The sequence below is a fragment of the Podarcis vaucheri genome (genome assembly GCF_965113315.1).
Source record: "Podarcis vaucheri genome assembly, chromosome: 14".
Classification (NCBI taxonomy): domain Eukaryota; kingdom Metazoa; phylum Chordata; class Lepidosauria; order Squamata; family Lacertidae; genus Podarcis; species Podarcis vaucheri.
Window position 1 is genome coordinate 28,868,913 of NC_138752.1, and position 26,593 is coordinate 28,895,505.

A 26,593-nucleotide genomic window follows, 5' to 3' on the forward strand; every position below is an offset into this window, starting at 1 on the left:
GAGAGGCAGCAGGACCCCGCCGGCCGGGGAAGGCAGCCGGCGCCAGGATAGGAACCGCAAAGGCACGCCCGGACCCCGGACACACTCTGGACCCGCGGGCCGGGCCACAGCTACCGTAGGGGCCGCTCGCCCCTTCGGAGGCGCTCCGAAAGGACTGAAGGGGGCGGCGGGGAGGATTTTCCCTTTTTTTCCGGACTTGCTGAAGCAGTTTCTTCGTGTGTGCGTGTTTAAATTTTCCCGCCCGTCGGAGAATGAGGAATGATTGCGTTGATTTCGAAGACGAGCAGCCACAGAAAAGATAAGCAGGAAACAGGTCCCTCGGCAGCGAGATCCTGTTCGCTGCCTAGGGCGTTTGGACAAGGCGGCATAGAGCAAATCCAACAGGTGCAGTTGGCAGGTAAGGCTGTTGTTTTTCCAGCAGCACAACTTCATAGGTACTGCAGCTCCAAGGCAAGGAAATGTTTAAAAGAGAGAAGGGTCCACAAAAATATTTGATCGAATTTTGCATAACGGTTGCAGAAGTCACAATCCCTGCAACTAATTAATTTCATGTCACTTTAAAAATGTATAATCTGCTTTAGAGGCTACATATCTAGTTATATTTACGTGACTGCTAATCCCGTTACATTTGGTAGTACTTAACGCCTTGAGTATTTTCCCCCCATGCATGGAAAGGTAACTAAGTGATATCCATAAACAAGATGGTTAAGTGGACTTTCCTGTGTTTCACCTTCCCAAAGGATGCTGCTTCTGGCTCTGCCACCTAGCGGATTGAGATGGACTTGTATACCACTGAATCAAAGCGCTGACCTCACAGTGGCCTTCCTGAAACCTTTGAAGGGGTTTCTTCAGTTAGAACTGCCTAAAACAATGCATTCCTGGGGAAACAGGCCTTTTTGTTTTTCCAGGCACACATTTTGTTTGTCCTCCCTTATGAAGTGCAAAGGTATCCAGCACTGTGATTTCATCTTGAGGTGAGTCCTTTGTTACATCTCTAGCTGTATGTGTCTGCTCAGCAAGGTGCTATCTGTTTTCAAGGTAGCAGAGTTGCAAGGTCTCCAAGCTAACAGTGTCCAAATACATCTAGTGAAAGTCCATTCAGACTTTTGAGTCTAGTCCACAGAAAATCACCATCATGGTCAAAAACATGTGTATCAAGATTTTGACTGATTTTATCCCCAAAGCATAGTGTCAATTGCTCACTTGGTAACGAGCAGCCACCCATCCAACAAAATATCTGTTAGTTAAAACATCACCACAACAATATAATCAGGGGAAGAACTCTCTGGCTGATCTTTTATAGCTTTACCAGTCACATAATGACAGAAAGCATTCAGTTTACTGAATCCCTGCCTGCATTCCCTTACTTCAGTATCAGAATACATTTTTTATTATAATTCAATATTTGTATGGTGCTTAAGTTGGTTACTAGTTACCAGTTCCTTACTTGCATGAAAGTTCAAAACACACTTCAAGCAGAAAACTTCTTTTAAAAAAGAGAACTAAAGTTTATCTGGCCCTGAACCTCAGAATAAGCTTTTGTCTATCACGTATTGTATATCTCCATGAGTGACAGGCTATCGCCTCCAAGAGTCACAATAGTTTTCTCCATCAAAATTGCTGTTTGCTGAATACTACCAAGTGGGTGAAGACCTCCAATGGCAATAACAAAAAAATAATTTGGGCAGTGCACACCCCAAATCTTAAATTCCACACCTCCAGGTATGTGGAAAGGCATTTAACTATGCCCTGCCCAGTGTAGCATTTGGGTGCAGCAAACTGTCAGAAGTGGCAGCTTGATGCCTATAAAAGCTCAAATGTGCTGGGCACCATCAATAGCAGAAAAAAGGAACTGGGGTTGTATGAGTGAGGAGGGTACTAGCACTTGAAAATGTCTGTGCCTAAGAAATGCATTGGGCTGAATGTGATTCAATGCTATCCAAATGCTGGATGCATGGGTGTATGATTGGTGGTAGACCAAAGGTTATTTTAGAGTGTGCACTCTTAGCTCCTTTTTTTGGACATATTTTGGCTCCCTAATCCAATTCAGTACCATTTCATAGAGGACACTATCCTGATGCTGTGGATGTGGTGGGCCAAAGTACATATTGTGGCTATTATTGGCATAGGGGTGCTGCATACAGCACTGCACTATGCCCGATAAGCATTGAATTAGGCATAATTAAATGCCTTTTATAAATACTTTATTGGAGGTGTGGCCTAAATCTTGTTTTTGGGGTGTACATGCCCAGTTCCTTATTCTTTTCAATATACATTGGTGGTGGGTCACATTTGACCTTGCACTATGCTGAAGAGACATTGAGCTAGACATACAGTGGTACCTCAGGTTACATATGCTTCAGGTTACATACGCTTCAGGTTACAGACTCTGTTAACCCAGAAATAGTGCTTCAGGTTAAGAACTTTGCTTCAGAATGAGAACAGAAATTGTGCTCTGGCGGCGTGGTGGCAGCAGGAGGCCCCATTAGCTAAAGTGGTGCTTCAGGTTAAGAACAGTTTCAGGTTAAGTACGGACCTCCAGAACAAATTAAGTACTTAACCTGAGGTACCACTGTACTTTTTCTAGACAACACTCCTCTTGATATGTGGATGTATGATTTGGCATAGGTCAAAGCTTATTATGGTGTATTTCCTTATCATTTATTGTCATTTGGGGTCACTGTGCATCTATACAAGGGTTGCACCAAGACTACAGTTTGAATTGGAGAACAATGATGTTGTCGAAAGAGAGTCTATCAGTCATGATAAGGATAGACCAAAACTTTTAAGTTTTCTGCTTGAGCTGTTTCAAACTTCTGTGCAAATAAGGAACTGCGAACTATTAATCAACTTCTACATCATAATTCTTGTATTGTTGGCAAAGAGAGGGAGACCGCACCTTTGAAGATAAGACCATCAAATTGAGCTTAAAGGCCTGGCAGATGTGAGAAGATTTGATGGGGGTGAGGGTGGCATTGCTGATTGCTGTGCCTGGAGGCTACTCTTTGGCACGCTTCTCTGGGTTTGGGTTGTTCAGAAAGCTGTTTGTGAGAGAAAACTGGTTATGTTTATAAACCGGGATGTAGGGAAGCTGTCATGTTGGGATCTGCTTTGTGGTTTTTGGAAGAATGAGATTGAAGAAACCACCCAAGAAGCTGCTGCCCAGACTTTCCACAAGCCTTATCATGCCTTGTTTCAACCGTAAAATTGTAGAAGAGGGTGCTTATTAGAGCATCAATAGGCCTGGTCCATGGAGTTCATAACATGCATTCTGCTGTTCAATAAACTATATGTTTATGGGCCATTTGAAACAATATTTATTTATACAACAAACAGCTTATAAAATGCCCTTCAGCATAAAACTCCCATGGTATCCTCTACTTCAAACTTAAAATAAGTAAAATGATAAAAGCAGTAGGCCATAACCAGATGATAAAATCCAAATTTATAGTGGATTATGGGGCACAACTTCTGAATTGCCTAGAGCAACAATGTGTCCTGGCTTAGCACTCAAAACATTTCCACTGTGCATAAAAGAACCTAATCCAAAATTATGCAAAGCTTTCAAGTTGGCTGGGTGAGTTGCTTTCTGAGATTACTCTGTTTAAAACATATCATTGCATAGGGCAATGCCATTGCTATTTATAAAGCAGACATTAAGAATTTGATTTGGTATGCTTATTACCAGATACTTTACGACAAAGCTTTTTGCTCGCTGCAGAAAGCAAAATGCTTTTTAAATTTTTTATTCTAGCATATTAGGGCTGCAGGTTTAAAATCAAGATGTGGCTCTTAAGGCAAGCCACAGTTGGATTGGAAGCACCTCAAATGGTGCAGCATTATTTGTGTCAAGCTGGTACCTGTTTCCATGGTAATGGCATCACACATAAGTTGGTAGGTGTGTAAACCACTCATTTTGGAAAACAGCCCCAACACAAGCTTGCAGCTTTTAGATTGCTTGTTTGGAAGGAAATACAAGTAGATGCTTTCTAATATTTATTTTTCCACAAACCCTTCCCTCTTCAATCTCGCATGCATGGAATTGTGTACAGCAAGCATGTGCTGTTTAGATACTCAAATTGCACCACAGGCAGCAAACATGTTGCTTTAAGAAAAGGATGCCTACAGGACAGAGGCAGTTATGACAATTTAACACATCACCTTTTATGTACGTCCAGTGCAGATTCAAATTAGCAGTGTGAGGGTGGCTGTGTTCCTGCCCATTAATTTACAGACCAAGAAGCATGTATAGGAGAAGAGTTAGATTTGTGCTTACCTTGTACAAGTTCAGTTGCATTGCTGTAGCAAGACTGTCAGTTTGGTCCATGTCTGCTTTATATGATCTCCCTCCCCCCATCCCAATAGTTAGCAATTGCTGAAGAAAGCTCAGTTTCCTGGAACAACATGCAGTTTCTCTACTTCTTCCCTGACAGGCTGCTTTACACAATTGTTGCCTGGCAACTGCCAGCAAGGGAAGACTACTTTTGTCAGAGCCTGAGCAACATATAGCTGTATAGCCCCCTTGCCTTGCCTCAAAAGGAGCTGTTTCCTGGCAACTGCCACCTGCTAGCAAGGGAAGACTGCTTCCAACATGGGCTGAGTAAGACCTAGCTGTTCAGCCCCACCTTTGCCTAAAAATACTTTGGAAGGAACTGCTGCTTGCTCAGACACCAGAGAAGGACAAGGGCTGAATAATCTGTTTCACACAAGTACCGTGCCATCCTGTCTAGATTACAGTGTGACTTTAATTTTGAGAATTTTTTAATAAACTGCTTTAAGAGGTGCTCAGGACTGTAAACTGGAAAGCAAGTACTCTAAATAAATGTTAAGACTGCATGTCTACAAGCTGAAGCACAGTTTAGCAAGAAGAGTAGATTCTTGGAGCAAATATTGCTGTTGTGCTACCCAGGACTGAACCATGGGTTTGACATAGAATGATGTTCAAACCTGGGCTTGGGGTTTCTCTTACTCCAGAAAAACCAATAGCCCAGGTTCAGAGATAATGCTAAACCAAACAATGGCCTAGCCCCAGATAGCATGCCAATGGTAGCAGCAAATGGACACAGGAGGACCACAGTGCCTTTAGTCTCAATGCACTTGCACAAGTGTGCATTTTGCTGTATAATTTTCCTACACCTAAGCACTTTGCATAGTGAAATTCTTTGTGTGAAGCAGCATTACTTGGGATTCATTGCAATTAAACTGAACCGCAGAACTGATGTTCTTTAAACATGAGACTACCAAATAATGTGTTAATTGATATGGGTCTTAAAGCTGAAATCAATCTCTGTTCAGATACAGATTTTTGTCTGTCTGCAAGCCTCAATTCCCCCTTTTCAGGAACCAGCACACTTATACCAACCTTCCCAAACCTGGTGCTCTCCAGCTGTTCTGGACTACAACTTTCAGCCTCTGGCTGACTAGAGCTGATAGAAATTGAAATCCAAACCTTCTAGAGGTACCATTGTTCGGGAAGGCAGTCTGTTATGCCAAAAGGTCAGAAGAAGAAGAAGAAGAAGAAGAAGAAGAAGAAGAAGAAGAAGAAGAAGAAGTAGTAGTAGTAGTAGTAGTTTGGATTTGATACTTTAAGGAGTCTCAAAGCGGCTAACATTCTCCTTTTCCCTTCCTCCCCCACAACAAACACTCTGTGAGGTGAGTGGGGCTGAGAGACTTCAGAGAAGTGTGACTGGCCCAAGGTCACCCAGCAGCTGCATGTGGAGGAGCGGAGACGTGAACCCGGTTCCCCAGATTATGAGCCTACCGCTCTTAACTACTACACCACATTGGCTCTCACTACACCACAGAAGCATGACTTATGCCTTGAGTGCATCATAAAAATTCACCCATGGACAGCTTGTGAGGCTGACCAGGTTCATAGAATGGAGAGCAGCACATCCCTGGAACGAACTGCCCTCCTTCACTGGATGGTTGAAAGGACACAAAGACAAGCACTAAAACTGCATTAAGTTTTATTAGAACCTATTAAATTTTGGATTTCAACAGCAAAATCCTAATAAAATTACACCTAATTTAGGGCAGACACATTTTGGTCAATTCACAAAGTACAACACTGAAGACTTATGGAGAAAGAGGTGTTAGGAATGGTGGCAGGGAGAGGGGGAGAGAAACTACCTCTAAGGCAGGTTCAGCCTTGTAAGTTTTACAGCTTGAAAATAAAACTAAGACGAACAGTCACCGCTCATGTGTCCAGGTTTGTGTGCTTGAGAAGTGCCCAAGCACAAACTACCATATTTGTTGTCAGAAATAAACACTGTTCTAAGGGAAGTCTTAAACAGATCTCTCCTTTTTATTCAATGCAAATTGTTAATTAAATTACTGCAAATTAACTTTAACTTACCAAAGAGACCAATAACCTGAGTACAGCAGAAATCATGAAGTACAATCAACCCTGTCATAGGACCTAAATTCTTTATTCACAGTAGCCCTTGTTGATAACTAGGGTTAATAACTTGTTGCTCAGGATATAGATGGGCATAACCATTTCTGTGAACTTCAGAAAGTGCTTAAACATCAAAACAAACAAAAAAACAAAGTAAGACCTCTTACACAAAAACACAGTACAAAACTGCAAGAACATAGAACATGCCCAGCGTTTTGAGTAATCCATACTACAGCACTGAAGTTGAAACAAACTGAGCATGACTCCAATTCTGAAACACATCAGAGGTTCAGACAGGAATGAATGAAGAAACTGATGAGATTGCACTTTTAGCCACTCTCCATTACATTCGGCTATTATTGCATAAGATTGAAATCACTGCTGTAAAAACAAAGGCAAATAAAATATTTATAGCTTTTATGTGTTGGAAATACTGGTTGTAGGTTTTGCAGATTTAAATTCTGGTAATTATCCTATAAAATCACTACACTGTTGCTGCATTTTTACTATGGATAACTTTAGTCACTCTCCTAGAGTTAACAATATTGTCTCGTATAGAATTAATGTAGTATGTATCACACAGACCTTCCTTAGTTATAGTAAGGAAAGTTCTTTCATAAAACACAAACACATTTTCAGTCAACTTTCTCAAAATGAAATGTAGTCTCTAAAATGCAAGTCACAACAGTAAGAGAAATGAATAATTTGCTTGCATGGGTTAAATACATTGTGGTATCAAAGAGTGTCCCATCTGTACAGTTATTCCTGCAATGAAGTAATTCATATATAAGATACAAACTGTACAAAGTTCTCCAGTTTACAAAGTGGCTTAGTTTCAGAAACATGTTGACCTAAGTTATTTTGCAATGTTAGCTATTATTTCAAAGGTTACAGGTAAGGAACAGTCTTACTGCCCAGTCCAATAAAGAGCCAGGTGCACCCAACTTTGCGTAGTTTCAGGTTATTAAGCATCTCCTAAAAGAACAAACCATCTCTGGTTCTGTTCATTTGCGAAATAAGTACAACTATATACATATACACAGCATTTTACCTTTTCCTTCCACTGTTAACTTTTTGCTGTCATTCTTTTCAGTGTCTCTTACAGTAAATACTGAAAAACCGGTTGCGATTTTTTCCCTCTTGCAGAATCCCTCAGATAAAGGTAATTTGGAATTTAAAGTACATCGTTGAAGTGTGGTTTTCCGTAGTCTGCAATATCCATTTGAAGCTCTCTCTCCTCATCATCTGGAATCAAAGGAGGCAAACCAACATTAAGTTTTTAAAGTAAGTTCTCTGAAACCCACAGGACCATGTGTTGAGAACAAACGATTCACTGCCTTTCCATATAAATTATGGGTGTGTGAAGTGTGCATATCCAGAATTTTTGTATGCAAGATTCTTTACTAAGAGAAACAATTACTTAACATCCTTTGTTCTAGAGGTCTGCATTTCTGTAAACTTTCTGCTTTGAACCACTGTTTTCCTTCCTATTTGCTCTTCCCCATCCCATCTGTATCATTTTATACACAACACAATCCCAAGGAGGATTCACAGGAGCTTGGGAGCAAACCAACCTGCAGGTTACCCACCCGTTTGGCTTAGTAGGATGAGTAAGTTATTTAGCTGTACTGATTCTGAACTAGTGTTCTCCATACCCCTCTAGGCTTTTACAGCATACTAGAATTAATTGAACAGTAGCATTACCTTAAGACATCTTACACATGCACACCCAGTCTGAAACCCTGCTGCTAGGCACACAAAGGCAGAGTCCATCCAACCAGAAGTAACCCTCCCACAATCAACTGCTGTGGACGAATGCTGTTCATAGGTACAAGAGGCATAAAAAGAGCTGCAATATAATCTGCACACAAATATAGTGTTTTGAAGGATAGCACCTAGTTTGATTTAAACTTCATTATCACCCAATACTTACATGAGGGGATTCAGACGGGAATGTATTTAGAGACTACTAATATCATTTTCTCTTATGGTCTCCCAACAGATTAATCTCACATACAATTATGCTTACAATGTGACTGTAAGTTAATAGAAGTTGTTCTGTCACTTAATGTGTGCTGGACCTACCAACTTCCCTGATAGGAAAAAAGCATATTTTTAAAGAAATGCCAGCAGCACTTCATTCCAAACTAAACAAAAACACCCTCTTAAAATTCTATGGTACTTGCAGGCAGGCCAATTTAAAAGAATTTCAACTGACCTAGAAGATTAGAACACCAGTGTCAAGAATGAAGCTTTGGAAAATGATAACATCTTATCCTGGGAAGATGCAAAATAAATTTGTATTTCACATTTCATAATTTAATGAGAGGATGTCTCCACAAGAGCCCTTGAAATGAATGGGAAAACTGCTGTATTCCGGGGAGGGCAGGGTAAAGAGAGAAAACGGGTTTAGTTAACATGAATACCAGTTTGGGCCCTAATGTGATTTGGAAAACTGAACTGTGGAAGCTATTTCTCGAGTCTTCTGCAGTACAAAAAAAATTTACTATGTGCTACTTTGTTCTTCAAGTTGGTAGAGGCAGTTTAGGGTTTGGAAGCGATACCACACCACACACACAAGCAGTGGAAGCAAACAGGTAAAAGAGGGTGATAGACCAAGGCATATGCCAAGTGCAAGATGAGAGCATGCATGAGAACACCTTTGGTATTGGAAGCAACAGAAATGCACCATGGAGGTCCACCGATTATGTATATTAGTAAGGCATAAGAACATTCCAGATAGCTATAGTTAATCACAACAGTGATGGCTACAGATTCAGCTTTGGGCCTATGCCAGATCCGCATGCTTTCCTAATAGCTAGACGCACAAATTAATTCCAGGACAGCCACCGTGTTAGTCCTTGGCAATAAGGAGAAAAACGCAGCAGCACCTTCAAGAATGGTTTTATCATCCCCTGCATAGGCAAGAACCAGCTTCACCACAGTACCCTTGACTCCCTCTGGTACAAATTCAAGACTACTGGAAAAAACCGTATTTACTACCAATTAGAAATTGCTTCAAGTTCTAGAGTTATTTCACAAGCTGAACTGCTAGAAGATGACACAGTCAAAATTCAGCTGTTTATTCACAGCAGGACCTTTCTAAGCAGCTAAATAGTGGAACTTTACACCACTGCAGCATGGTTCTCAAGTGAGGGAATCACATGAATGGGATGGAGACAAGGCCCAAGCTCACCTTGGACGTCTTCTTCACCACCATCACCATCCTCTTCCTCATTGTAGGCCAGCTCAGCCTGCTTGTCTGCCTCATACTCACCCACGTTCCCATCATCCCCATTATAATCCGCCAGTTTAGAGCCATGTTGCGGATCAACAGGGGACTCATTCTCATCAAAGAACCGGCCTGTGAAGTAGGCAAAGGATTTATAGTCAGAGGCCAGGATGAAGGGGAGGGAGAGAGAAGGGGAGAGAAAAAAGCGGAGTAAAGAGAAGCAGGAAGGAATCTGAACTCAGAAAAGTGTTTAAAAGTGGTTGCGAATAATCCTTGCAGCACTATAAATTGAGAAAAATCCTTTTGTCTGGAACTTCAGAGCACTAAATTTTATGACCTTTCATTATAATCTCTAGCCCCTTAAAATCTCCAGTGTTTTATATCTAAGACACAAAACACTTGCCTCAAAAGAAGGCAACTGCCTTTTTGGAATAAGTGAGCAGCTTGTATTAATGAAACTTTACCAAAATATTTTGGTTGCTTTGACAAGATCTGAGCTTTATAATCGTTTGTATACTATAGCCTTTAATGTAACTATTTTTTAATCTGAATTTTTCAAAGCTTTAGAAACTTTTTAAAAAATGGAAAAGTAGTTCTACACAGTGAAATATAGATTAAACCAAAGAAAAGAATACATCTCACACTATACGCATGAGCAAAAAGTAAGATTCAGTGTCATGCTAGTAGCAGAGGAAGAGTCAGCTCAGGGCAAAGGTCTGAGCCCAACACAAAGTTTATCTTTCAGCCATGTAGGATTCTGCAAAAGAAGGCTACTGACATTTCCAGAAGATGAAAACTTGCATAGGCCTTTGGTGTTTTCCAATAACAATATTTACAAACTGAACACTTGAGCTAAACAGCTAAGATAAACACACACACACACTTGAGTGTCGGAAATACGGACTACAGCAGAGAGTTGACAATAAGCTGCAAGCAAATAAAGTTCGCTTAAATCTTCCATATGAAATGAACAGTAAGTGGCAAGTAAAGACGTCAACGATTGAGAGTTCTCCAGTTACAATGTCACGCTTCATCTGTTTTCTATATCTTGAAAAATTACAGCTAAGCACGACTGAAGCAAACAATTAGAAGCTTCATAAAATGAAAATAATTTACAACTTATTTCCGAAATGCCTGTCCAACGTTGCAGATCTGAAGAAAATGAAGGCTCAAGAGTTCATTTCCAGAGCCACAGCTAAACTATGAAGCAATTTTAAAAGTATTTTGAGAAATTTTAAATGCTTCCTTGTCAGATAATCTGCTCAGAGCCAGAAGTGCCAACAGGTGCACTGAGGAATTCATGCTCACATAAAACATGTTTGTACTTGGGGGTACAAAGTGGAGAATCTTTGGCCCACCAGGCCTCTGAATCTGGCCCAGATCATAGCATACTCATAGCATTAAGCATCACAATGCTAAGATCGGTGATAAGCACCTGCTTGCTCTTGGAAAAGGCAGCAGGCAGAAGCTCATCTCTTATGTTAGAGTTGTGGGACTATAAACACTAGAGTTGGAGATGACCCTGTGGCTTGAACTCTGGATCACTGGGTGTCATTTGACATGACCCACCTGCCAAAATGACCGGCAGATGGAGGGAACAGATCAGGATCTGGTCTTCAAAGTGGATCCGGTTCCTCAGCCCTGGCTTGGTCTATGGTAATATCCCTAGCATTTGTTGTGGTTATTTTTAAGTTCTCTCAAAAATTCTTCAATTACCATTCAGCCACACAGGAGAACTCTGAAGTTTCCATGTCTAAAAGTTAAAATCACTTATTATTGTTACTGTTCTTAATAGTTAAATTGCTTAGAAATATTTTATAGGAAGCATTTAATAAATTGAAATCAAGACAGTGGAAAGCTCCTGGAATCGCTTGAATTATTTGCATCTGTCTAAAGAGATTATAAGCCCAAGGCTGTTTTCAAACACAACAATCTTGCTAAGTTGCATAGGCGGGCATTACTTTGAGACCCTTACATAGCAATACAGTTTCACATTATATGTCCATACAGGGGTGTAGTTTGGGGGAGAATACCCATACCAAATATGGTGGGAGAAAACGGACAGCCATAACTGTAATCTTCAACAAATAGAATCTGAGCAACAAATACTATATATTGAAATACTATATAGTCAACTGGCCCAGGATACAGCAGTCAGGTGTAAACAGCTCCACTAGGTTGCTGAAACAGCTCCACTAGGTTTTAATTTATTTCCAGGACCATTTCAAAGTGCTGGTGATGATACTCTTGTGTGTCCCATTAACTATAACCATACATCTGACTGTAGCCATACAGGACCTTCTGCATTACCTATGTACCTTCATGAGGGAGCCTACCTTGCACTATCTTCAATGGCTTTCTGCAGCATGGCAAAGATGAGTCAATTCAGTTTGTCATTTCAACTATGCTGTGGGAGTTTGGGGCACCATTCCCCCTATTCTTGAAGTTTTATGGAACATTCTGGATCCTTATGTAAGCAAAATGACACCATCCACATATAAGAGTGAGGGGAAACCCAAAGGCTTGTAGAAGGACAAAAAACATCACTGAAAAACTGACCTGCTTCACTTAAAGCTACAGAAGATACTTATGAAAAGTTCCACTTTTCTGTATCTCAAGACCAGAGCTCAGCTATTTTTTAATTTCCAAGAGGTATATTAAAGCAAACCCTCAGCGATGCAAGCAATTCCTAACTTGAGGAAAAGAGTTAGACTATAGCTTGCATTGCATGGATTTATCAGTTTCTGGGCCATTCAAAATTGTTAAGCACTATGAAAAGAAAGGGATCCATGAGTTTATTAAACTGTTTAACAGTGCAATCTTATACCCGCCCAAAGAGAAGTATATGCTTCACTACCTGTAACAGGATTTGCAGCCTAAGAAAGTCTATTTCTAGGTTTAACACAATGAAATAATTGAAGTTAGATGTTGTCATAATATGGTGAAAATGAACCTTAAACCCTCAAGAAAAATTGCAAAAAAAGAGTAGGCAACACTTTTGGAACTAAACAACACTTTAAGCACACTAAGTTTCTATTTATAACAAGCCACAAGAATTCAAGGAAAGAAAGTTTGGAATCAAGCTTGATTCTTAAAGTTGTGCCTATCTAAAGCTGTTCATATTCACAGTGTCTCACAATGGAAATGTGACCTATTGTCTCTTTCTTTTCCATTGATCAAACACATCCTCAAAATTACCAGAGTGGTCAGACTGAGTGAAGGTGGGAATGGTAGTGAAGAGGGCACAGCTAAAGCTCCCCATCCCCACAAGATCTGGTGTTATTAACATTAAAGGTAAAGGTAAAGGTACCCCTGCCCGAACGGGCCAGTCTTGACAGACTGTGGGGTTTGTGCGCCCATCTCACATTTATTGGCCGGGGGCCAGCGCTGTCCGGGGACACTTCCGGGTCACGTGGCCAGCGTGACATCGCTGCTCTGGCGAGCCAGAGCCGCACACGGAACGCCGTTTACCTTCCCGCTGGTAAGCGGTACCTATTTATCTACTTGCACCCGGGGGTGCTTTCGAACTGCTAGGTGGGCAGGCGCTGGGACCGAACAGCGGGAGCGCACCCCGCCGCGGGGATTCGAACCGCCGACCTTTCGATCGGAATATTAACTCATCTAGAAAATCCACACTTTGGTTTTACTGTGTTGCTTCAATTATGAGTGAGGGTCTGAATCAGAATTATGAGCAAGGGTCTGATTAACTTACTTTGCTTCATTCTTTGGAAGTCACTGATTCTGTCCTTTTTTAAATGTTCTTTTTCAGCTTTCTGATTATCTAGGACATGATCAGGAATCAAATGCTGAAGAGGATTTGGTGGGATCTGCTTTATGATGTCAGCATTTCCATCCTGGTTACTGTTTACACCTGGAAGCGCACAAAAACAATTAAAACACTTTGACTAATTGCACTGTTCAGGCACAAGGAAAAGCAGCTTATGAATTAAGTCCTTTTTGAAGGGCAAGGGATCCCCTGGTGTTTTTGTTTTTTTGTGTTTTTTAAACAAACATTGCTGACACCTGTGCTTTCATTTTCTCAGTAGTCAAGGCAGAGAATGGGGAAGAAGGAGTGTCATCCATTATCAGCTATTGATACTTCTGTCACACTTCTTTTAAAAGCTTAAGAGGAATGCTGCAAATACATCATTGGAAGCATCAGGCTTTCTCTATGCCTGGACGTTACTTTCTTACCAAGTCTAGTGACCACTTGTGTCACTCAAACCACTTTATCCATTCTTTAATTTAATGCATGGTGTGGGGACAGCAGTGGTTTCCAACCTTTTTTTGGCCATGCCCCACCTAAGTATCTCTAAAATCCTGACACCCCCCACCCCCCGGGACATATAATTCTTATTATTCAAAAAGTGAACTCCTATTCAAGTGGAGGAAGCCTAAAAGGCCATTCACTGTTAATAACCCATTCTTGAATTGCCCCCCCCTAAAAATCAAATTGCCCCTGCCCCACAATGGGAACAAACTGGATTAACTTCAGACCTTTTACAAGTTAAATTAACCTTGTCAGTATTTGCTTCTCACTTCCACTCTCTGGTGATTATCGCTCTCTGTTCCCTGGGATTGCTCACTTTACAAATAAAAGCTGCCCACATGTACACCTTCACGCCTCTAATTCCTAAATAATGTCTGCTTTGTAATGTCTTTGCTAAACCTGAGAAACAGAGAAGGAAGGTGGTGGTTTTAAACACTCCTAAAGAAGTTTTAGATCACATTCACCTTGGCTCTGCATAAAGACTAAAGGAGAGGCCAGACTGAGAACAACTTTTTTCTCTTAAGACCATTTATTTCAACAAGTCTGCTGTACGTATAACTTAAAGGTAAAGGGACCCCTGACCATTAGGTCCAGTCGCAGACAACTCTGGGGTTGCGGCGCTCATCTCGCTTTATTGGCCGAGGGAGCCGGTGGTCCTCCCCGTTGACTCTTAGCAGGCTGGGGAAGAACTGGTGACCTCATTCCGCCATAAGAGAGTGAGGGATAACCTGCTTTAGAATGCCCTTCACTGAAGGAGAATATTTACTCCTGTTTTAAAGATACACCAGGGACTTACCTTGAGCCAGGTTTGGAGCATGGGGCTTTTCTGTTGGAAGATTTCCATTGGGTTGAGGTTCATTCTGAGAAGCTGAAACAAGTGGCTTCTTTAAAGCTAAACAAACAAAACCACACTATGACTCACTGATCTACTAATACCAATGGCACATCCTAAGGCAACCACTGAGTGCACTGTTCAAAAAGAGAACTGATATGTTCTGTTGGAAGCCGCCCAGAGTGGCTGGGGAAACCCAGCCACATGGGCAGGGTATAAATAATAAAATTGTTGTTGTTGTTGTTATATGTTCTGCAAAGGGCTGATTTCTGATAAGTGAACCAAGATTGGTACAAATGCAGTTGTTGGCAGAAGCTCTTCTCTATTTTCAAGATAAGCCATACAGAAGCAGGGGCTTTCCTGCAAGGGCCAGAATCCAGTATACTATAACAAAAGTTTGCGTTCTCACCAGTTTGAAATGTTTTGTCAGGGCAGCATTTGCTATGCCGAGAAGAGTTAAGTGCAATTTTGCAGGGTTGCAAAAAAAGAAGACGAAAGCTCCCCCTCCCTATTTATACTTCTTATTGATGAGCAAGAATCAGTGGCAAGTAATTCTGCCAGTTTATACTAAGAATCTAGACAACAGGGAATCCAGAGACTCTGGTGCAGCATCTGTCTTTTTATTTCACATCTGATAACTGCTTTAGCCAATAGCACTTCACCCCTCTTCAGGCAAGTCCTCTTGTAAACTACCTTGGTCATCTTTGGCAACAAGCTGAAATCTGACACTAGCTAGCCCTTTCTCTGGAGTTGAAATCAGTAACCCATCTAAAAAAAACAAACTGCCGAGGAAGGAAATGCTTATTTCAGAATTATTAAAAATAATAGATTTTAGATTACTTAGAAATAATAGTAGTAGTACAGTGGTACCTTGGATTAAGAACTTAATTTGTTCTGGAGGTCTGTTCTTAACCTGAAGCACCACCTTAGCTAATGGGGCCTCCTGCTGCTGGAGCACGATTTCTGTTCTCATCCTGAAGCAAAGTTCTTAACCCGAGGTACTATTTCTGGGTTAGCGGAGTCTGTAACCTGAAGCGTATGTAACCCGAGGTACCATGGTAGTAGTAAAATATATATAGCTTTGCTAACCAGTGAGTGTATCTTCAGCTTTAGCAGCGTCGTTCTCTTCTATCCCAGGCATGCCTGCATCATCATCTGGTTTCATTTTCTCTGTCAAGACAAGAAGAAATTTCTCTCCTTACTGCTGCTTATTTTTAAGTTCTAAGTGGATTCAGAATTGTTACAGGGACTGGACTAGAGGTAGTAGATCATAGTTTCGGAACAAAAAGCAATACATCTCCCTCAGTGAGCTAGCTGCAAAGGCAGGCAACTCTCTCCAAGACTTCATTGCTGGCCAATGATAAAAATGGCACCAGATTTGTGCCTCAAGACTGAGGAGTTCCTAGCCAGCCAGGTACCCTGCATTCTCCCAAGACACTTAAGACGTACATAGCGATATGACCCACAATTGTACTAGACAGACCTTTGCCATCTGAGATATTGTTGATGGAAGGTGTTTCATTCCTAATTACATTCTTTTCATCCAATTGTTGCATTGTCTTCAATACTGTTGGATTATTGCTCAGGTTGCTCTCAATATCCTTACTGGACTGGCTTCTGTGTGCAGCCTGCTGCAAAAATGTAAAGAACCAACTATGAAACACAGTTGTTCACATTTGAATTAGACATCCTGTGTGCCTGTCACTCCATTAGGATGATTCAGTCTGTTGTCAATGGAAATTCACTTCTACTTCTATCTCAACCAAGTTTTGTTCTTTTCTCATAACAAAGTCTAACATCAAATTTACGGATAGAACTGATCTACGCCAGATGAGCAGCATATAAATAATAAATTTTATTATTATCATGATTGTTATCATCATCATTATCATCATGGCAACAGGGGTGCTGGCAACCCATCCTAGAATCATGCAGCGAGCAGTGAAGGGTACGATGCAAAGCAATCCATTCCCAAGTGGAGCGAAAGCTGGTTAGATCAGGCATAGGCAAACCCGGCCCTACAACTCCCATGATCCCTAGCTAACAGGTCAGGGATGATGGGCACTGTAGTACCAAAACATCTGGAGGGCTGAGGGCCTATGCTTGGGTTAGAGCCTGACCCTTCTCTTAATGAGTAAGTAGAGAGGAAATTACCAAAGGAAAATGGTATTTCAAACCATTCTCAAGTGTCCATAAAAAATGATAGGAACATATGAAGATACCTTCTTGGACATTCCCAGCACTACCTGGAGATGCTGGGGATTAAACCTGGGACCTCCTGCATCCAAGGAAGATGCTCTCTCTACCCCTCAACTATGGCCCTTCACAGACTTCAACAACTGAGCATTTAGATGATGTACCTTTTGGTCTTGTGTAACTTGGTCCTCTAACTTTCTCATATTTTCTTCATGCTGCATCCTCAGTTCTTTGATCTGATGTCCACACTGAAAACTGGCAGAACAGATAATGTACACACAGGTAACAAATTTTATAACTTTTCCCCAAGATTGACACATGTTTTATATGCTCTCCGCCGAAGTACTATTTGTTTCTGGAACAAAACAGTATCTCTTTTCCTTGCAAGGCACTGAATGTACGAATCCAGTCTTTCGGTCCATCTAGCATAGCAAAAGTCATCAACACCAGATGGTAGTGTTTCTCTAAAGTCTGAGGCAAGAGGGATATTTCCCAAGATCATAGAATCCTGGAGTTGATGACAGAAGTCCACAGATCCTTTTAAGTGAAGATGCCAGGGACTGAAGCTCATATCTTCTACATACAAAGCAGATGCTCTACCACAATATTATGGATGCTCTTTGCAAAGGAAAGAGTTGCAGCCTCTACTAAGACTTAAGTTCTAAATTAAGGTGACTCTCCTTATGGACACATGAATGGCAATAAAATTGCTAGCACATTTGCAAAGTTAAGCAGGGACTGGTATGGTTTCAAGATTCCTGCATTGCAGGGGGTTGAAGCAGATGACCCTTGGGGGGTCCTTTCCAACTATGATTCTATGAATAAGTGCCACAAGAATTGAAATCTCCTGTCAGACCTTTCCCTATCATTGTGTTTGCTTATTCCTTGCCTGAGTCAGGAGATGGAACATGGAATTGGCTCTCCCTCCATTCCACATAACATAGCAAACTGTGAAGCACCCTCCACTGTGTTGACTGATGGTGCTGTAGGATAATCAATACATCTTTGGTGCAGAGATTGCCATCCCTCAGGAATTCTACCTTGGATACCTTGATTAGCGGGTTCTGAGCACCATTTCTTTTGCTTCTTTTAGCAAGCAAGTCAAAATCATGAAGTTTCACTAGTCTCCTTTTCAGTGAGGGCAGAAAGGGCACTACCCTACCACAGCTGTCCTAAAATATGCTTTTCTTCTAACTCCTTCTGCATATAGGACGCTGATGTCAAAAGCAGGACTCCACTTTGATCTGAAAGTTCATGGCACAGCTAAGCTGGAAACACTCTGCAGAACTCTGTATTATTAGAGTACATTGGCATCAGTTCAGATTTATATAGTACTATGCTCACCTTTCATACTCCAACCTTTTCAGAAGTTGTGTATTGTTGTTCCTATATTCATGAAGCTGGTCCTCTTGACGAATAAATTCTTGACGCAACTCTGCAAGTTGTTCTAAGGCAAAGTGTAAAAGTCAAGATGGTTAGAAAAATAATGCCTTCATAACTTAAATGCAACTTTTCCCCACAAGTTGGGAAATTGTTATTTTTCCACTGCTAAAATAGAATATTCTGTATACGCTAATGTCTTGGACAAGTGATACGAAACCTAAAATATAACTGTTTAGGAACCTCATTACAAAATAGAAGAAAGCTTGTGTGTGTGTGTGTGTGAAAGAGGTGTTACTTTTCTTTCTGGAGTCTCCGCGGCATAATACGGTCTCAGTGATACCACATTCAATTTTTAGTATGTAATGCTTGTATTTTAGTAAAGCAGACTCTTACATCTTGCAAACTATAATGTTAGAGCCCAAGGAGCCACAGCACTTACTTATTGACATCCTGCCCATCATTCAAACTCAGAGGAGTGTACATATTTCTTTCCCCTCCCCCTTTATCTTCACAACACTTTAATGTAGATTAGGGTCCAAGATCACCCAATCAACTTCATGGATGTATGGGGATTTAATGTGGGTCTGCATGTGCATCTATCTTTGTAAAGCATTGCCATTTACTCTCCAGCACCCTTTATATATGAACAAATATCAGTGTTGGAAAGGGTATGACATAATGTTATTTATTTCACATGACTTCCATTCTGTGAGAACATGACTTTGTAACTTCACCTGACAAAGCCGTGTAAGAAGATTACCAGTGGTAATGAACCATATTAGAGACCATACTACAGTGGTGTGTTGTTGCATAAACAAAGCAATTCTTTGACTTTTAGCAATGTAAGATCTCCACCAGAGGACTTTAAACTATTTTAATGTTATGGCACTTGGCTGTACAACAGATAGAAATCACTGCCTATGCTATAACGTCAACTCTCCCTTTAAAAACCAAAACACTGCTGCATATTGAAGGTCTATGAGACATTTGAGGGCACATTTGCAGAATTTGTAACAAAACAGAACTCATGCTCTCATCTTTAAGGCAGGAACAGAAAATGGATAATGGCAAGCGAGGCAATGGCCCTTCTGTGCCAGATAAACAAACACAGCATGATATTTTTTAAAGAAAGGCTCTAGCTCATGTCAAGAGGAAGAGTATTAGGAAAACTTGACAGTTGCAAAGTTTTAAGCTTTGCTTACCAATACAAGTAAAATAAACCTGCTAAATTAGATCTCTAGGGCACCAGAAACTTTCCCAATTCACAATTCTCCAAATAATCTACATCACCAGTTGCTACTTTGCTACCAGTATACTTTCTTTATACTGCTCTCAGAATTAGTAGGTTTAACTGCTGCATGCTTCTCCTTTCTTTTGACTCCTTACCCTTTAAGCGATGTATGTCTGCCATTTGGTATGATATGTTGTTCTGAAGCTTAATCTGAAAAGGAGGAAATATATATTGTGCAAATTAGTGGTCATATTATGACTATGCAGTTAATATCAAAATGATCATGGTAAACAAGACTTTGATGAAACACTGAGCTTATTAAATAGCCTAAAGTTTCAACAAAGGCTTCCCAAAATCTATTTTCTTTTTCATTCAAGATATTGCACACAATCCATTTACACTTCAAGACAACAAGAAGCAACATTTTTTACTTTGACCCCAGTAGCCATTCAAATTCGGGGGGGGGGGGATGATTGTTGTAAAAATACCACTTCAATGTTTCCTTAGAATGCAGATTAATCAATGATTTTTTTTTATTCATTTATATTCTGCCCCACTTTCACAGATCTCTGGGAAGGTAACAATAATATTGCATAAAACCAAACATAAACAACAACAAATCGTAGAAACAGCAGTTGAAATATTTGCCAGTGTGAGTGGCACTATTGCACTGAAGGCTGCATTTTCAACCAAGCATCTAAAAGGCAGCAGTGAAGGTATCAACCAAATTCTGGGGCGTCCCTTCCTACAGATACCACAACAGAAAAGGACCACACCACATCCCAGTGAAGTGCACAGAACCTAGTGGTGGGATGCTAAGGAGCTCCCTGCCCCAACTAATCTCCCACGCAAGGACAGAGACTCCCTCAAGATTTTAAGTCCCAAGGCATATCAGGTTTTTATACATCATCTGAAAAACCTTGGATTTGACTTGTAAATGTACTGGCAGCCACTGCAGAAATTTCCTTAAGAACCCAAGTAACAACCACTCTGGCTGGTGGACCCACTCAAACAATGGAAAACTATATTTTGCACAAGCTGCAGTTCCCAAGTACTATAGTATTCAAAGGTAGCTCCACATACTGTAATGACTACTGCATTACAGTAGTCCAGACAAGAAGTTATCAGAACACAGATCATTGTGGCTAAACTAACCCTGTCCAGGAACAGCCAAAGATGAGCAAAGCCACTGCACAATACAGTGGTACCTCGCAAGACGAACGCCTCGCAAGACGAAAGAGTTTTCCGTTTTTTGAGTCATTCCGCAAGACGAATTTCCCTATGGGCTTGCTTCGCAAGATGAAACGTCTTGTGAGTTCTTGCGAGTTTGTTTCCTTTTTCTTTAAGCCGCTAATAGCCGTGCTTCACAAGACGAAAAAACCGCAAGACGAAGAGACTCGTGGAACGGATTAATTTCGTCTTGCGAGGCACCACTGTACTGAGAATACTTTTGTCTCCAGTAAGAGATATGGATCCAGAGGTACCCCTTAAGAATCTGTACCTACTCCTTCAAGGGAATTGAACCCCACCAAGAATAGGTTGTTCTCCTAATTCAGAATGGTCCAATGTGTGGCACAAGAGCCATCCCTCAGCAATATTTTATGCCCCACAACTGTTTTCATGCGGCCTTCCCAAAGCCCAGGCAGAGGCGCTGGGCTTTGGAAAGGAGGTGTGAAGGCTCTGGCAGGTTCCTAGAGTCCTCCCACTTTCTTCTCAAATCCTTGTGAGAACTTTCCCAGCTTTGGGAAGGCAATGTGAGGGATGCGGGGGGCATCAGATTTTGGGCATGCACCCCACCCCACCCGCACAGTGTGCGGCCAGCAGGTTCCATGTTGAAGTACTCTTGCAGCCCACTTGGTATGAAAAGTTAGACTTCCCTATGCTAATTCATGAACTCAGAAACCACCAAGCCACAGCATCCTCATCTTATCCGAAGTCACCTTTAATTTATTCTCCCTCATCCAGCCTATTACAGTGGCCAGACATTGGTTGAGAATCTGCATGGCTAGTAGCATTGTGGGCAGAATGGAACTCTGAGGGACTCCACAGATCAACTGCCATGGGGTCCAACAGAAGTCTCCCAAGGCTACCTTCCGCTCCTGAAGAGAGGAGAGGAACCACTGCACTCCCAACCCAAAGAGCCAGTCCTCTGTGCTCAACAGTTTCAAAAGGTGCTGCATATCCAAGAGGATCACAGAGTCACACTTCTCCTGTCACTCTTGCAGGAAGTCACACATCATTCTGGACCCAAAAAGGTCATGATAATCAGCCTCCCCACCTAGAGTGCCTGCACATTAGTTGCTATGTCAATATGATTTAACAAGCATTACCCTACATCAGGGATGTCCAACTACCAAGAGACTGAGATCTACTCACAGTATTAAAAAAAACCTGGCAATGATCTACCCATTATCATTGACGGATGGACCAGAGTTGTTGAGCTTTTTTTTGGGGGGTGAGATCGACCTGGGGGGTGGCGATCAACCTGGGACACCCTGTGATCTACCAGTAGATCGTGATCTTCCTGTTGGACATGCCTGCCTTACATTAATTAGGCTGCAATGTTAATCCCAGGACTACTACTTCTGACTTTCGATACCATTTGTACCTGGAGGTCAGATATTAATGTACTACCCAGGCATTCATATTTGGAATATGGCCTTGGTTGATAAAGCATTTTGCTGCCACATAATTATTCCTGTGTGATCACACAATGAAAGTGTTGGCAGCTGGAACAATGAAGTCCCACATCCTGGGAATAGGGAATAATCTATGAAAACCAAGGCTTTAGACAAATTGGCTCCTTACTCCCAGCCACGATTTACTCCTCCGCAAAAAGAACATTTTTTTGCAGGACTGCCTGTACATCTCAGCCTTCAAAATTCTGTTACATGAAAAGTTATGGGTATCTGGAATGCCACATTTATCATAGCAAACTAATTCTGTAAATGTTAATGCATTTTGCAAACCTTCCTTTGAAAACCTAGAATCTGAGAATCTCTTAAAACATTAAAAGATTAATGTAAGCACCATCTTTTCTCTCTCCCTTGATGGGTGCCATGTCCTCTCAAGAGTGTTTTCTTGTGTAAATACAGCTAATGGGACTCCAGTCTTAAGAGATTCAACACAACAAAACAACTAGCTGTCAGACTTCTGTGATATAAACAAGCATTTGCAGGCTACAGTTGCCTTCATGAGATGCATTCAGCAGTCTGACCAAGTGGGCTTAAATGTGTTACGTCTTTAAAATGCCATAATATACCTCCTAAATAATGGGGGATGGGTGAAGAGAGAAGGTCCCAAACCATTATGTAAAAAAGAAAGGAATGCCCACAAGCAGAAGGAAGTAAACTTGTCACAACAACAACAAAGCAACTTCCTTGATTTCATTCCCCCTCCCTCTCTCTCCCCAAACAAAGCTCATTTTGCTTAAAAGCACACCGATACATAGCCCTTCTCTTCTGAAATAAGATGAGGAGGGGAATCTATCTAGGAACAGAAAGCAAAGCTGAAAACTAAAAACATGCCTCATAAACAGTGGAGAAAAGGGAGCGGCAGAGGGAGATATGGGGGTGGGTGGGCAGAAACCACATGAAAGTTTTTTATATAGGCAAAAGGTACCAGCATATCAAAAGGCTTCATGGGAGTAGTTCGGAAAGGGAAAGCTAGAAGGTCAGTGATTGATAACAGCTGCCCTTGCTCTCACAAAAGGCAGCTGGTGACCAGTTAGTTTCGGACATGCTGTTTGGAATATACGGTACTAGACAGCATAAAATAGACACAAGCAACCATCATATGCAATGACACCTCACCCTGCTCTCTTCACACTTCCTTATCTGGCCTTCCCTGGCTTGCAGTTGGTTGCTCAGCTGGCTGTGCTCAGCTTCCTTCTGCTCCAGCTGTTTCTTGTGAAGCTCCCCCTGGAGCAAGAGCTCAGAGTTCCTCTTCTCCAAGCGCCCCCTGGCAACATCACTGCGCTTGGCCTGGCCCTGCAACTCTGCCACCTCCTCCTGCAGGACCGTTTGGCGGGATGAGGTAGTCCAGTAATTGAAGGCAAGGACGGCAATGACTAGCAGCAAGGCAACAAAGAGGAACGAAGGGAGACGGCCCCCCCTCCGGTTGGCCCCAAACCCCACCATGGGGGAGGCTGGGGCGGGGGGCGCTTCAGCTTCTCACTGCACCTACCTGGAAAGAAAGTACCCAAGTCAGCACAAGTAGAGAAAGACAACAAAAACCCCACTGACTTTTCAGGAACAAAATATAAGAAATAGGAATACACAGAATCATTGACTGGGATGTGTTCAGCTTCCATTGCATGTATATAAATAGAAACAGGTTTGTTTTTATCTTAAGGAGTACTGAGAAATAATCTAAAGCATTTATTTAACACAGGAGAGAAGGCAACTACCTCCTAATTTCCAAAACCAGCTCTTAATAAAATAGGATGATTTTGAAATTTGACTTTTTTTAGTCAGCACATAGGTTACTGTAGTGGCTTGCCAGTGCAGAGAGGGGACTGCCTAGCTTGTCCTTTCTTCTGTATGCCAGGGTTATGGGAGCAGGTTAAAATAAAGTTTAGACTGATGCAGTGGTGGCCAAACTCGGCCCTCCAGATGTTTTGGGACTACAACTCCCATCCCTAGATAACAGATGGTCAGGGATGATGGGAACTGTAGTTCCAAAACATGTGGAGGGCCGAGTTTGGCAACCACTGGACTAGAGAAAGCCAAATCCAAGTCAATAAAGGCAACGTAGACCGTCACAGAAATCAAAAGTGAGGCCAGACGATGGACCCTCTCTCACTTTTCAGGGGAAGAGGGGGAAAGCCCGTACAGCACTCAGGTCCTAGCTCAGTCTAAATCATGCTCTGCATCTGCAAAGCCGAACACTGCGCCCACCTTTGGTGCGGGAAGATAGGTAGGGGAGGGGATCGTAGAGGGGAGGGGGCTGGTTCAGCGCTGCGTGCAAGATCTTCCCCCGAATTGTCTCCGTTGCTGTGCTGGCCGCATCTCTCCCCGCCTCCCCTCTACATTTTAACCCCTCCCCAGTTGAGTCCTCTTGGCCGCGGGTGGGGGAGGTGCTATTAGCCAACGTCGCCCACCGCACCCCGTTTTCCCAGCTCCCAGGCCCGCCGTGCAAAGAACAGCAGCTGCAGCTGCCCAGGCTTCTCTCGCTCGGGCCGCCTCTGCAGGAGCGCGAGAGAGGCCGAGCGAGGAGCCCCGCGAGGTCGCGTCCCCGCCGGGAGGGGAGAAGGAGGGGCTGATGCGGGAGGAAGAGGCCCATCCCACTACCCGGGGGTGGGGGTGGCGGGAGGCGCCGCTCTACCTCCTCTGCTCCCCCGGCCACCGCGCCACGCGCGCCCCCGCCTCTCCTGGCCTTTGCCCCCCTCGCCTTCCAACCGTCTTCGCCTTCCGATGCAGCGGCGCCGCCGCCGCCACTTCCGTATTCGCGTTCCTGTCGCCGTGGAGCCGCTTCTCGCGAGAACGGCGGAAGCAGCGCAGGTTCCCCCTCCTCCTTCCCCGTTCCCGCTCCAGGTCTCGCGAGGCTTCAGTCTTGCCCGACGGAGAGCGCGAGAGCCGTCCCTGAGGAGATGACGCGGCAGAGTGGCCGGGCGCGGATAGGAAAATGATCCGGCCTCGGCTTTGCCGGGTGGGATTCGGCTGCTGGCGGGAGGCCTCTCAGGCAAGGGGCGGCCGAGGAAGGGCGCCCTTCACACCAGACGCGCCGCCGCCTCAATGAGGTGCCCACACGGGTAGGGGAGGCCCCGGTGGTTAAGCCCGGTCTGCATTGGTGCTGCCGCCTGTTCGTCCGGTGGCCCAGAGTACCGCCGCGGCGGAGCCCCGAGGCCTGTCTGGAAGCGGGTTCCCACAGAGCCGCGAGGTGGGGGACGGGGAACCGCCGGCGGGGGGGGGGGCGGCGGGACTTGGGTTCAACCTCCCTTCGGCAAACCCATTTTGATCTTGGGACGCAGTCCTTCTGGGTTGAGTTTCTTAATTGACCGGGGAAGAGTCAGTTGAGGGGGGCGGGGGAATGAAGGGCTGTGTGGACGAGTCCGGGGCTACAGAGGAGCCTCGCTGCTGGTAATGGGGCAAAGAGAGGTGGCGGGAGTCGGTGGCACTGCAGTCCCCGGTTCAGAGCTGCCGTCCCTATCCAGATGCGCCAGGTGCCTGCCAGCCAGTTACTTAAAAAGGAGGAGAGATGGCCTAGTTTAAAACTAGGGCATGAAAAGACCAGAATTTCAAAAATAAAAATCCTCAGTCGCTTGCCTTTTCTCTTGCATTGCGCACTCATTGCTGGTGCTTTTTTAAAATAACAAAAAAAATATTAAAGATTTTCCTCGTTTACAAAAGCACATGCATTGTCTCTTTCTTCAGGTTGTGTTTTCTACAGATCATATTTGCCCTGAGATATTGGTGTTTGTTATATGCAGCATAGGGTTGGGAAGAAAAGAGGGGGCAAAAGAGAGGAAGGGGCGCTAAAGTTTATTTTCTTTTACTTAGTGTATGCATGGGGTTTTTGTTTCAACTCTCACTTGGGTAGGTTCTCTTTCTATACGTTTCCTTGGTGGTGAGACAGGTTGGGGTGGCCTTGGATGTGGTTGATTTTCTTTCTTTGGCTGCAGTTAGATTTGTTTGTGTGAATGTGAGGGGGTTGTTGGGTTAAGTTAACCATATTGAATTGTTCTAGTTACAAGTAGGTAGCCGTGTTGGTCTGCTGTAGTTGAAATAAAATAAAAAAATTCCTTCCAGTAGCACCTTAGAGACCAACTAAGTTTGTTATTGGTATGTGAAGTGTGCATGCACACGAAAGCTCATACCAATAACAAACTTAGTTGGTCTCTAAGGTGCTACTGAAAGGAATTTTCATATTGAATTGTGTGATGTCGGTGGGTTCATGTTGTCTTGTTGGGCTGTGTATGTGATAAAGGGGAGCCATACCAGAGTGAAAACGTCCTCTTCTATTTGTCCCCATATCAGTTACAGTCTATTGGTTAGCTTTTCTAGTAATGCTGTTTCCCATACTACTTGATACCAGTGTTCCATGTTTAT

General features: G+C 42.8%; 1 protein-coding gene and 1 long non-coding RNA gene across 6 annotated transcripts; one reads left to right on the forward strand and one right to left on the reverse strand.

Annotated features, from left to right (window-relative positions):
- Positions 1 to 261: 261 nt before the first annotated feature.
- Positions 262 to 4,814, forward strand: LOC309518553. Its single transcript, XR_014213485.1, has 3 exons — positions 262 to 397; positions 741 to 974; positions 4,434 to 4,814. It is a non-coding gene; the product is annotated as an uncharacterized lncRNA (long non-coding RNA).
- Positions 4,815 to 5,952: 1,138 nt separating this feature from the next.
- GOLM2 (golgi membrane protein 2) lies at positions 5,953 to 25,018 on the reverse strand. 5 transcript variants are annotated; one of them, XR_014213423.1, is made up of 12 exons: positions 24,870 to 25,018; positions 23,357 to 23,729; positions 19,700 to 19,754; positions 18,275 to 18,377; positions 17,095 to 17,185; positions 16,218 to 16,365; positions 15,824 to 15,904; positions 14,699 to 14,794; positions 13,345 to 13,503; positions 9,597 to 9,764; positions 7,452 to 7,645; positions 5,953 to 6,781 (listed from the first exon to the last, which is right to left on the reverse strand). XR_014213423.1 is itself a non-coding variant. In XM_082198677.1 (11 exons), exons 2-11 carry the CDS (start codon positions 23,681 to 23,683, stop codon positions 7,575 to 7,577), a joined length of 1,296 nt encoding a protein of 431 aa, XP_082054803.1. In that variant the 5' UTR covers positions 23,684 to 23,729; positions 24,870 to 25,018; the 3' UTR covers positions 5,953 to 7,574. The 5 variants fall into 5 exon arrangements, 3 of the variants coding, with proteins under 3 accessions (XP_082054803.1, XP_082054802.1, XP_082054804.1); XR_014213424.1 differs by adding an exon at positions 8,619 to 8,677 and having other exon boundaries at positions 5,953 to 7,645; XM_082198677.1 differs by having other exon boundaries at positions 5,953 to 7,645; positions 16,218 to 16,362.
- Between the last annotated feature and the right edge of the window lie 1,575 nt (positions 25,019 to 26,593).